Source organism: Leiobunum rupestre, chromosome 8 (assembly GCF_980474605.1).
Source record: "Leiobunum rupestre chromosome 8, qqLeiRupe1.1.hap1, whole genome shotgun sequence".
In the NCBI taxonomy this organism is placed as follows: Eukaryota; Metazoa; Arthropoda; class Arachnida; order Opiliones; family Sclerosomatidae; genus Leiobunum; species Leiobunum rupestre.
The window spans coordinates 27,489,074-27,501,903 of record NC_143391.1 but is presented as its reverse complement, the minus strand read 5'-3'; the positions used below and the strand labels follow the sequence as shown (position 1 = coordinate 27,501,903).

The 12,830-nt window shown below is 35.8% G+C and overlaps 1 protein-coding gene across 1 annotated transcript; it reads left to right on the top strand.

Moving 5' to 3' along the window:
• Positions 1-1,840: 1,840 nt before the first annotated feature.
• Positions 1,841-3,868, top strand: LOC149932978 (cuticle protein 6-like). The gene is made up of 2 exons (XM_090156684.1): positions 1,841-2,091; positions 3,263-3,868. Exons 1-2 carry the CDS (start codon positions 1,844-1,846, stop codon positions 3,447-3,449), a joined length of 435 nt encoding a protein of 144 aa, XP_090012810.1. The 5' UTR covers positions 1,841-1,843; the 3' UTR covers positions 3,450-3,868.
• The last annotated feature ends 8,962 nt before the right edge of the window (positions 3,869-12,830 follow it).

Here is a 12,830-nt window from a genome sequence, read left to right as displayed (position 1 = left end):
TATTTTCCGAAGAGATGGGGTTTCTCCCTTTAAATAAATCTATCCTTTAGTTGGCAGTTTATTTAACAGCGGGGAATTGGGTGAAGTCAGCATCGACTGGTTTTATCACGTATCCGAGATACTCATTTGCATTTTGTGACAGTTCAAAAAAATATATAAACATATTCGAAGCTTCCTCATTATAAATTTAAGCGTTGACCGATATTTTTTGGAAAATACACCTTTTCCAACCAACGTAGCTAATGAAATGAAAGGTTATGTCGCCGTCACTAGGACTGAGGAACTGTATTTTGTTAAAAAATAATGTATACAATCGACTAAAATCCAAAAATATTCAAACGTAATTAAGCCATTACATTTTATCATTAACTTAGGATATCCTTTGATTTGATTTAATTTCTAAAATATTCTATGATTTAATTTAATTTCTAAAATATTCTATGATTTAATTTAATTTCTAAAATATCATATGATTTCATTTAATTTCTAAAATATCATATGATTTCATTTAATTTCTAAAATATCATATGATTTCCTTTAATTTCTAAAATATCATATGATTTCATTTCATTTCTAAAATAGCCTACGATTCATTTAATTTCTAAAATAGCCTACGATTCATTTAATTTCTAAAATATCCTATGATTTAATTTAATTTCTAAAATAAGTTAAATTTTTTTAACTAGCCTTAAGCCACCAATTCTTCCAACGGAAATCAGAATGTTAAATTATTGTAATTATTTTTATCATAAATTCGTTACTGCAGAAAAAGTATATACCATGTTCATAGTATTTTATCATCGTGTACAGGTCTTAATTAAAAGATAAAAAATTTTGGGCAAATACTTAAATATTAACTATTTACTATTTTATACCTAACTAGGCAAGTTTAATTTTCTCCTTATAATAACGTTACGCTTAAACATAATCTAATTAAGAACGTTAATTAAAACCGTCAGATAAAAACTTGAACCGTATATTTGCGTTTGTTGGGTGTATTCACGCGTACAGCTTATTCGACAAAATTCGTTCTGGGAAATGAATTTTCGGTTTCAAATTTCGAAGTTAATTTTATGCAATGTTCCCCCCGTCGACTTTCCCGACGACTTTTTCTCATTTTAGTCAAAAGTGAAAATAAGGACACGGTAGATGACGCGATGCAAAGTTCTCCCTCTTATTTTTCCGTCGTTTTATTGAAAACGTTCTCTTTCATTTGATTCTCCATCCTTTCCCTTCACGTTCGATCGTGCAAAAGGTTTGTGTCCTACATATTAGCGAATGACTAATCACGAGGCCAGCGAATCCGATTTGGCAGCGTCATTGGATGGCGAATGACTAGTTAATTTATCAAAGCGGATTCACCCACACCTCCGGTAGATTCGAGTTTTTCGGACCAAATATACCGCACTTTCACGTTTAAATGATTCTCACGCTTTTGCCCCGTTCGCCAAATGAGAAATCGGGGAAAACGAAAATTGAGGACGATATTTTCGCGTAAAACGATGATTTAAGGATCGGGCCAACGAGCGAATATTAACGAGAAACGACTTAATGCATTCGGATCGACAAGCAGTTTCACGAACTTATAACACTCAAAATAAATGACGCAACTTCTAGTTGACGTCAAATAAATTCGTACACTTGTACATTTAAATCTCGTTTATACGTTGCGTAATACTAGTTTAATCATATCAGTCAGGTAACAAATTAACCTTTCAAGTGAACTATTGCGAACAACTGCCGCTGGTTTAAATTAAGTTGTTCGTAATAACTTTGAGCAATGTATCGACCTGACCCGTTTATTATGTAACTTTCAGATTTCCACAAGATCTTGAGGTTGAAAATGGACATTTATTCGGCTTGGAGCGCGTTGTTTCTACTGTCGTGTCTGTTTGGCTGGGAGGTATTCGGGGCGGTGGTCTCATACGGCAGAGAAGTGCCCATCCCCGCAGGAACCAAGGCTCGTTACCACATCGAAAACCATAAAGGGCCCGGAACCTACAAATTCGGATACGATACCGGAAGTGGCCCAGATCAGTCCTTCCGCCAGGAAGAGAGGGACGCGGACGGTACTGTTCGAGGTCGATACGGGTAAGGACTACAAACCCAGCTAGGGACTTCGTACATTCAGTGTCGTCACTAAGGTCGGTGCCACTCGTAGTACAAATCATTGGAGCATATTTACTTAACCATAAAGCAACAATAATAAAATGATAGAGCCTCTATCATAGAGGGTATCACACGGTGCGAACTGTACCCTCTAGTGACGGTACTGCGTACATTTAAACTTAATTGCATTAACATCACCTCAATGTCTCAACACTAGGTGGTTTCTTTTCGGCTGTTCTGGGATTTCGTATTAACGTAAGAAGAGTAACCCTACGATGTAATTTTAGTCCTATTTTGTGGTGGTGAATAGTTCGAGTCAGGCTAGAAACGTTGACCCAAAATGGTTGTCTGTGATTTGGGCAGATAGATTCTGGATAACCAGGCGATTCTATCAGTTTACTCTCTTTACTCCCGCTTTTGAAGAGGAGTAGAAAGAGTAGCCCTAATACTCCGGAACAAGCGAACAGTTTAATGTAAAAAGAGTACACTTTTATTCCGAGAACAGTCAGAAAGAGTACACTTTTATTCCGAGAACAGTCAAAAAGAGTACACTTTTATTCCGAGAACAGTCAAAAATAGTACACTTTTATTCCGAGAACAGTCAAAAAGAGTACACTTTTGTTCCGAGAACAGTCAAAAAGAGTACACTTTTGTTCCGAGAACAGTCAAAAAGAGTACACTTTTATTCCGAGAACAGTCCATAAGAAACCACCTACTATACGAAATTTACACACAAAAACTTAATTGAAATTTTGAATTTTAAATTTCTGTTCCATGGTAAAATTAATAATATTTTTGAAATATTTATGATAAAAAGACCTGCTTCTTCATGGAGTTAATTTTTTTTATTTTGATTAAACCTAATTTCGAGGTTCATCAAAAACTTCCACAGACCTTGTTAGTTAAAATTCTAAATTATAGATATACAAGGAGCTGGGATTAGAGTCAAACGTGACAGAGATTTTAAACCCCTTAAATCTTGGCATTCACGTTTTACTCTTCGTAAGTAAAGGTAAAATATTTTGAGATAAGAAGAGCGGTTTTTGGAAGGAAAAAAATTTAGTTTTTAACAGCGGCTTTTACGGCTGCGTACACAACGTAATAAAAGTTTCATTTTCTTCTCTTCCATTGTGTTTCCATCGGATTAAAAAAGTTACGTGGACCCGACGGGAACCCTCAGAGTGGTCGAGTACAAAGCGGGAGTCGGCGGCTTCCAAGTACTTCGAATCTCGTCGGCCACCCCGGAGGAGCCGAGGCCTAAGCCCATCGTCAGGCCTCCCACGCCGTTCGTCGGACCTTTGCCGCCGTTCCTGAGGCATCAGGCCCTCAATTCTTTATGAGGCGTCGGCCAGCCTCGCTCGATATATCGGAGAGCGAGCGACAACGAAAGACAATAGGCCAATTTGCAGTGTCAACACAACGAAAATTAGGAACGCCAGCGTGTAAACCGTGTTTGTAATTGAAAGTTAGGGTGCCAGAGAATCCGCGACAATCCCGCTTAAGGTTTGTTTACCCAAGGAACTGAATGGTCATCGAAACGAAAGGAACGCTTAAGAATTGAAATTTCCCTTTTCTTAATCCGTATATAACAATGACGGACCGTAGAGAGCGTTCGGAACATACAACGAAATCTTTACGTTTAATTTGTATAAATATTTACGCCTTATTGGCGACAGTTTGGAATTATCGGTTAATGTGACCAAGGACAGTAGATACAGGGACGAGAAAGCAGGGAAAAAATTTCGATTTTAAACGTCTTCATATTCACGGGGAGTTAGATGTAAACAAACCGCGGCCATTGTTAAGACGTGGTTATTGTAGTTAGTTTTTACCATTTTGATGTTAAATTAAAAATAAAACTACGAGCGTAAATAATAAAATGCCCATTTGTTTGGAACACTTAAGCCTCGTTAAAAACCGCTAAAATTAGGTGACCGCCATTTTTTTTTGTTTACAACTAACACTCCTCGCGTTTAGGTCGTTTTAGGTGATATATTCCAACAGAGGCCGCCAATACACTTTCTCGTCCCTGTATCTACTGTCCTTGATGTGACAATGAGATAATTCACTATTTGCTTTTAAATTCCCAAACTGTCGCTTCCTTGTTTTATGCCTATACTTAACAGTGTACTTTGCACCTATTCCTAATGAATGAATCTTGACCAAATGGGACACCCAGGACAGTACGAAGAAACAAATTTCTTTATATAACCATTTTTCATCGAATCAATTAATAAAATATCCTTTTTGTAAATACGTAACGTGTATACACCCGGTCACAACGAAATTGAAGTTATCATAAATTATAAACAAGTAGACTTAAATAAGTGTTTTGAATTTTGTATGTAATATATTAAAATCCAAAATCGACCAAATAATTAATGAAAATTGCATCAACATAGTTATTTTTCCACCACACGTCCTATTAACCTACAAATGATTATAACGATGACATGGCAAAACAACTCGCTTCCTTTTATTCAAATATAATGCATTTTTTTCTCTTATTTGTTTCTATTGTGTGAGAATTTCCTAGAAAAACCTCGAGGGAATAAAATGTTTACATTGCATCAAATTAAAAGATACTTTCCCTGACGAGCCAATATAGTCTCACCGGAATTAGTACGGTTTACTTCCGCTACGCGGTGCTGCCGTCTCGTCGACTCAAAGTTTATAAAATGAGATTACCCATCCTTAAGAAAATTTACGCGTATAACGTTTTCGTGTTAAGATCTATTAACCAACTCTCCTCGATCTAAGTTAATAATTTATCTCAGTTAATTAAGGGAATTCTTTTACGGCGCACCTTGTCTGAAACACCCATGAGAAACGAAAACGTGAACTTGATTTCTATACCTCCAGTCTAAGTCTGCTTTTGCGTTTTTACGCGAGGTAACATTTTCGGCATTCTTGACGTTAACAAAATGGCGATCCTTTCGGATTAAGGGGTTGACGAAAAAATTATACTTATCCCAAAAAACACGAATTAGATACGCGTCGATAAGAAAGGCAAATATTTAACCAGTAACAAAAAAACGATAAATATCAAAATATTTGGGAATGAAATACGGACCTCATTACCGTAATTAATTAGTAGACTATTATCTCGAAATAATGTCCCTTTTGTTAATTTAAAAAGGGATTAGTTGACAAAGAGGTATTTTATTAAGTCTCATTTTCGAGAATTCTCGTTACAAAGGAACCGAGTATAATAGTTTTGTTCAAAATTAAATCCCGAACACAAAAGAGACAAGGTCGACTCGAGTGACGTGAAAATTGTGGTCGAAAATTCGAACTCGTCGATAAAAGTTGGGGAGAAGGAACAAAGAACTTTAACAGACAGTGATAAAGACCTATGTTGATAAATATCCACCTTTCAAAAGTTCTTCGAATGCACCTTTCCCACGAAAAGTCGAAGGGGCATTCGGAAATATTTCAACCCGCTTATTACTGCCTCTTACTTGAAAAAAAAATGAAAAAATCATTTTCAACGCGAACTAACATGTGGGAGTATTACCAGTTGGCACTATATGGCATAATCTTAGTTCGATAAAAAAATAATGCCCCGGGTTAAATTTTTTCTTCCGCGGATGGGTCCACAAATCTTCGTTCTTTAACCTCGCCATGCCTTGAAAAATACGAGTGTCTGACCCGCGTCTGACCGATTTCACCCCGCGAGACAAGAATTTCTCCGAGGGAACGTTTGGGGTCAGGATAATTATATTTGATTATGTCTGTACACGTCTACGAAATAGACCGGTAAACAAATGGTAATGATTAAGAATTCACGTACTTTTTTTTAAATATTTGTACAACATTGTAACGCGTTATTTGAGGTACTTGTCATCGTCATCCGTGTTCAGTGGCGTTGAAGATTTTTAGGACTCGTAGGCTAAAAGTCCTTGCTTGGGTCTCAACGGGCTAAATTGAGGAGGCTATTGTGGGCCCCCTTAAACTCGATTTGCGGGCCCCCAAGTAAAATGAAATGTAGGATACAGCCCGCGTAGACTACCCCTGCCTCGCATGTCGAGCGAGCTAGACGCTCCACAATTGACGGATTTTGAAATGATGTTTTAGCGCGACACTACAGGTACATGTCTTGGGCACATAGCCTTCTTTGCGTGCTTTTTTGACCATAACATGTAGAGGTATTTTCACGCGCAAAATGAATTTTAAAAACCGTCAATATATAATATTATAAAAGTGGGCAAATATTGGGAAATTTTACTTCAATTTGACCAAAAATCGAAAGTTTAATTGGAATTCGATCTTTCTTTGTTGTTAAAAGTTTTAAACGACAAATTTATCTTTTTCATAATGGTTGTAAAAACAAATTCACGATATTTCAGGGGATTGGGGGGGGGGGCAAACAAAGGTGTTGCGCCCTAGTTGAAAATTTAGGAGGGGACATTGTTCCCTTGTACCGCTGACACTGAACTTTGTTGTTTCTTATAATCCGGCAAAACGACTTGAAACTTCGAAGATGGGTGCGAAATAAGAGTTGTTACGAACCGGGGTTTTTCGCGACTCGGGGCCGCGTTTTGGGGTCGAACGAGACACGACTTCAACCCCCGCTCTGCAAGATTCTAATCGAGAGAGAGATAGAAGAATCGCAAAGACTGTATAGACACGCATCGAATCCATAAAACGATGAAAAAAATTAGTTTTCCAGCTCAGAAATATCCCGCGCTCTTTCCGAAGGTCACACTATTTTTCGTATTTTTACAAATCGCTACTTTCGAAATGTGTGCCCCCCCCCCCCCCACCCACCAAAAAAGCCAGAAACCTTACTCTTTCGACATCGAGTTAATTGTTTACCGTTACCCACTTAGAAATATACGGTACTGGCTCATTTCATTTTAAAGATTTTTTTTACTAATTTTACTCATCTTCATTAAATGAGATAAAATAAATTAAAAATGTTTGCGCTTAAAAAAAAGAAATCAGAGCGGGGGGGGGCGAGAAGAGGTGATTCCGGGAGTACATCAAAACATTTTTTTTTCCGCGCGGACTCGTCCTTTGAAGATGCGAAGATGAAAGTAAGGAAAGTAGAAGAAAGAAAAAGGAGGGGTTAATAAAAAAATGAGAGCAAGAAGGGGCAATACGGTAGCGAGGCGCCGCGCGTTTTACCATAATTCCATCATTTGCAGGCGAGGCTACGGCGAAAGCCGAACGAAAAGGACGTAAAAGGCGGCATTACAATGTCTGAAGTGTATTCTCTACCTGAGGTCAGGTTAGATTCCAGCATCTTAAATACGCGAACTTGAAAGTTCCGAATTTCAAGGTCAAATGAACTTTGTTCGCCGGAAAAATCAATTAATAAAAAGCACAGTGATGCCCGATTGTGAAAATAAAATTTTAGTGTTGTTAATTTTCCGGAAAAATAAAATGCGGAAAATTTTCGGCAAATCGGAAAAATAAAAAATTGAAACCGAAAAAAGGGCGAACCTTTTTATTTAATAGTAAATGAAATTCCTAACGATGAAATTGTTGAAATAGTTAGTAGTGGTTAAAATTAGTGTTGTTATTTTTCCGGAAAAATAAAATGCGGAAAAATTTTCCCCAAATCAGAAAAATAAAAAATTGAAACATAAATTACTTTTTAAGGGTTTTTAATGTTTTTAACTTTTTATCGATATAAAATGTCTAATATCAGTAAACATACTACAAAACATTAATAGTGTTACATTGTTAATCAGTTTAAACTAGTCTAAAGGTTTAGGTTCACCTTTAGATTCGAAAAAATTAGACGAAAAGAAAACAATATATTAGACTAATCATGGACTGAAAACTTTTTTATTTTTTTCGGAAAAATACGGAAAATTTTCCGACTTACAACACTATAAAATTTCCATTTTAGGGAGTTTGGAAATTCCCTTTTTTAGATCAAAATTTCCCTAGTTTTCTAAAAGACTAAAAACAGATGCATTTACCTAAATAAATATTTTAGCAACTCAGAAAAAAATCGTATTCATTATTTTTTGAATAATTATCCTTCTACGCCCTAAGTATAGAAAATAAAACGCCGTCTACATTATCAATATCGAATCAATTACCCATAACTAATCTTTAAGATTGTGTGCTGTTTCTGTTTTTAGTTTAGTACCTAAATGAAGACTAAAAAGGCTAATAGGCGCTTAAATAAAACATCTTCCCAGAAATTGCCAAGAAGTAATATTTCCGACAGCCAGGACTCATAAGTTAATATTTATATAGTGCTTGTTGAAATATTAGAAAGCTGGAAACTTTCTCGAACGTAACATCAGTTTTTTGCTAAGCCTTAACATGCCAAAAAAGTTACCTGGTTAAAAGGAAACACTTGTTGCATACCGTACTGCAAAAGTAATATGTTTAGTTCTAAAGGAATGAGTTTTCATCTTTTTCCAAAAGATAATTTTATACGAAATGAATTGACTCTGCATCCATGAGAAGCTTTAAAATTGCCCGGTAACATAAAAATATTACATATAATTTTAATTATTTATACCATAAGAGGATGATAATAATAATAATATTATCTTCTTATACTTAGTTTTAGTAACATTATATAGTTTACCTTAAAATATATTATCGAAAATTAACATTAGTATGTTCCTTATGCACGTGAGCCGACGCGTTTCTTATCTGACGAAAAAATCTCATGAGGGAAAAAACGCGTCTCCCTTGGCTTATATTTGACTTTCTGGCTAGCCATCCTAACCATTTAACCGACCGACCGGAAATAGCTCCTTCCCAGAAGAATTTGGAGAGGGGAGTTTCTTTTATTGAAGCGTCCATTAGTTATATTTTTCACCACTAACCTAACGATCGGTTGCTATAATTATTATATTGTTTCAAATCATCCCCACCTCGAATTTTGCTAGATTTCGTAATGTGGGAAAATTTCGTCGATGTGGTATCACTGAAATTAAAAAAAAATACATCAATTCAGTAATGCCGTTTGCGCAAACCCAGTGACTTACGTTGTAGATAAATTATCTTAATAAATAATATTGCATCTAAACATATTCCGATTCGAGTGTCGTTTTTTAAATAAAATGGAAAAAAATATATAAACTGTCAAAAACAGGAAGACTTGAGATTGAAATTGCATCGCCTCGCAGATTGAAATTGGATGTCATTTTTAAACATTTTTTGTTTGAAAGGGGGTGCCAGTGTAGCTAGTTTGGGATTAAATAAATTATCTCTCCTCTTTCTATAATAATAGTGTTACTTGGATATATCCCGTCGACATATTTTTCTGACTACAAATGGTTTTTACGACCCCCCCTTCAAGTTGCGGGAAATTCTTGAAACTTCCGTAACAAACAGGAAACCTCGTGCTTTTAATACTATTCCTAAAAAGTAAAATCGCGTTTTGATACAAGCACGATTTGCAACTTCGATCTCTTGGATTGGTTTCTTTTACATACAAGTAATTAATATTATAATATTGAACTTCTTTTTAATCAAGTAAATAATGATAATGTGGGAAGATCTAAGTCGTTAAGCCTAGCCGCCGTTATTTTCAAAATCCCGATCGCACGAGCAGAACCCGTAACAAACGGAAACTGATTTCCAACGACTTCCGTCGAAAACACATCGTCACGTTCTCATTTGTTCCCCCTCGCAAATGTGCATCCGCGGACGCGGCGAAATTAGAGATACGAATCGGTAATTTACCCTCGTAATTTACGCGGTAAATTACCCTGGTAACAGTAATTTACAATTTTCTCAGGTAAATTACGAAAATGGTAATTACCCTGGTAATCATTTACGGTGGTAAATCACCATGGTAATTTACCATCGTACTCGTGTTTCACTTTATCAATTTTCTTTGATCTTTCGGGCTAAAATGTACCTAAAATACGTCGTATTTTTGCATCGTTTAATAATGTAATTTAACTCCAGGTCATAGGCGTAACGCACAAACTCGAAGTGCTAGGCACCGCTGCGCCACCTAGATTCGTTTTGGTTGCGAATTTTCAAGGAGTCGAAAGCCGTGTTAGAATAGTTTGATACGTTTAATAGGAAAAATACTTATGTCTAGCCCTGTTTAAGAAAAATCACATTCATGATTCATCTGTCGTCTGCTAAAATGTTAGTGTTATTTTCACTTGGTTATTCCGCACATCTGCGTTGGTTTAGCGTTACTTCGAAGTAGTCTAGCGAAAGAATATAGTTTTCTTTCTATTATTTCATATCATTTAAATAAGTAAATAAAGTTTTATTTGGTAAAAATGGGTAAAAAAAAGAAAGTAGACCTAGTTATTCAGAAATATTTTGAGCAACAAACGGTTTCTTCTTTTTATTCCTTGTTTTAATTGTAAAAAAAACCCTTTTTTAAAAACAAAGAAAATTACGGTAATTTACCGCAACACGGTAAATTACGCGGTAAATTACCGCGTAATTTACTGATTTCCTAAATTACCGTAATTTAAGAACTCTAGGCGAAATGAACGCCTTGACGGTAGAATGATATATCCAAGTAACACTATTATTCATCCAAGCATGGACCAAGAATCTAAGGGGACTCGGGATATTTGGACACGGTAGGCGTGGCCTAAGTCGGAAGGTTTACTGAGGTACATCAGCCGCTTTGAAGCGCCTCAAGAATTCCGTTCAACTATCACTACGAGAGGTTTAGTCGGGGTTTAAGCAACCATATGTGCGAGAAAGTTAGGTTAGGCTTAGTTCATTAATTTTGTTAAGTTTAGACAGAGTCTATCTACAAAAGGGCGGAGCGCGAGCCTATACCGGTAATACAAATGCATGGCAGACAGTGATGTTCCGAGCGATTTCGAGAACGTATTTCCTCCAATCACAGAACGTATTTTCGAAGCATTTTTTGAGGAAAAACGTACTTTTCGATTTTCCACTTAATACGCCATCTATGAAATAAATTTTCTTCCGTTTTTAAACGTCAAAAGATTAAATCCGGCATTGTAACTGCTGTCAACAATTACAATGCGCTTGAAAACCGGTTGAAGGTCGCTTTCAATTAAGGGCCGTACAAGAGGAATTCAGAGAAAGCCAGCTGCTTTGGTGGTGAAATTAGACCACATACTATTTATAAAACTTTCTACGATCCCCAAAAAGTTCAAACGTACTAAATATATGCCAAAAAATATCAAAACGTATTTTCGTATCATAAATTTTTCCAAACGTACTAAATACGATTCATTAAATCCAAAACGTACTTTCGTACTAAAAATTTGAAAACGTATTAAAAAAGTACAAATGTACCGCTCAGAACATCACTGATGGCAGAGATTATTCAGACTCCCCCCACCCGTCTAAAGAGGAGGGGGGGATTTTAAGTTTATTGGCCAACAAGCGCCTTCTTTTGGGGAGTAACCGAAGCTCGTAAAAATAAATAAAAAGATAACCAGGATAAGACAACGTTTTTTAATGGCATTTAAGCAGAGTATGTTTATGTTTAAAAACATAAGGACGCTTTTTCAAATTTAAAATGAATATATTCAATTAGGAACTTTAAAATTTTTAAAATAGGTACTTTTAAAATTTTTTAAAATATTATTAAATAAATAAATAAAAAGCAGTATTAACTTTTAAAATTTTCTAAAATATTAACTTGAATTTGTTTAATTTAATAATTGAAAGGGTTATGTAGATGGCGCGCGACTACAATAACGATAAAAATGATTGAAACGATCTGACTTATCTCGGCCGGGCAAATGCTGTTACGGGCTCCACCCTTTTGTAGATAGACTCTGGTTTAGAAATGAAATGTATTCCAGTGAATTTGATTAAAAAAACTCAGCCATATGCGGTTTACTGGTTATTTTTACTTATCACAAAGGTTAATTACCATTATTTAAACTTTTAAAGTACCAATTTCAAAAATAAAAGGTCTAAAACAAAGACTATATAAAGCTACACTTAGCTTTATATAGTCTTTGGTCTAAAACTTACTAAGACTAATCATTTGAACGTCAACAACGGCCAGTGTTTCCACTTTGCGGCGAAAAAGAGCGTTTGCGGCGAAAACTGTCTCGGTGGGCACCATAATTTTTAAAACCGGCGAAAAGGCGAAAAAGCGGCGAAAACCATTGAAAACGGCGCAAATTGCGGCGAAAATATTTTTCGATATTTTCAGTAAGAAAAATTAAAAAATCGTCGTCTCTGTAGTTCCTCTACTCTGCCCCCTATGTCCGCCCATTCAATTTTTATATATTCCAATAAAAAATGTATAACATTTGACGAAATAAAATGTATTTTTTATATAAAAAAATATTGCCCAAATCTAAGATTGGAAATAAAGAGAAGTAAAATATGCAGTGACACTCACTAAAAAAATTAAGGTAAATCTAATGGGGGGAAATTGCGGTGAAAACGGCGGCGAAAATCGACTATAGAACCGGCGAAAACTGGTAAAATTGCCCCTAAAATAGGCGAAAATCTCTACCGCAGAGTGGAAACACTGACAACGGCACCATTTTGTCAAAATTGAACGTGAACACTCCAGCTTCTCTACGAAACTATGCCGGAAATCGACTTCAGCGACGTGAAGTTTGTCCATATAGAATTAAAAAAACCGTGATTTTCCAATTTCCAGTATTAACGCGTGCTTTTTAAAGCTTGAATAGTGAGTCTCCTTAGATTCTTGGTCCATGGCCCAAGGTTCCTAGATATTATTTACTATAAGCTTAGGAGGATCTTTCATTTTGATTTATTTCTTGCAGCTATCGCCATCTAGGAATGTTTCAATATAACAAAAA

What these genes read in the sequence shown, in the direction of transcription:
- LOC149932978 (XM_090156684.1), top strand. Translation starts at nt 1,844, where the DNA reads ATGGACATTTATTCGGCTTGGAGCGCGTTGTTTCTACTGTCGTGTCTG. An exon ending in ACTGTTCGAGGTCGATACGG is followed by an intron (nt 2,092 to 3,262) that starts GTAAGGACTACA and finishes GGATTAAAAAAG; the next exon opens with TTACGTGGACCCGACGGGAA.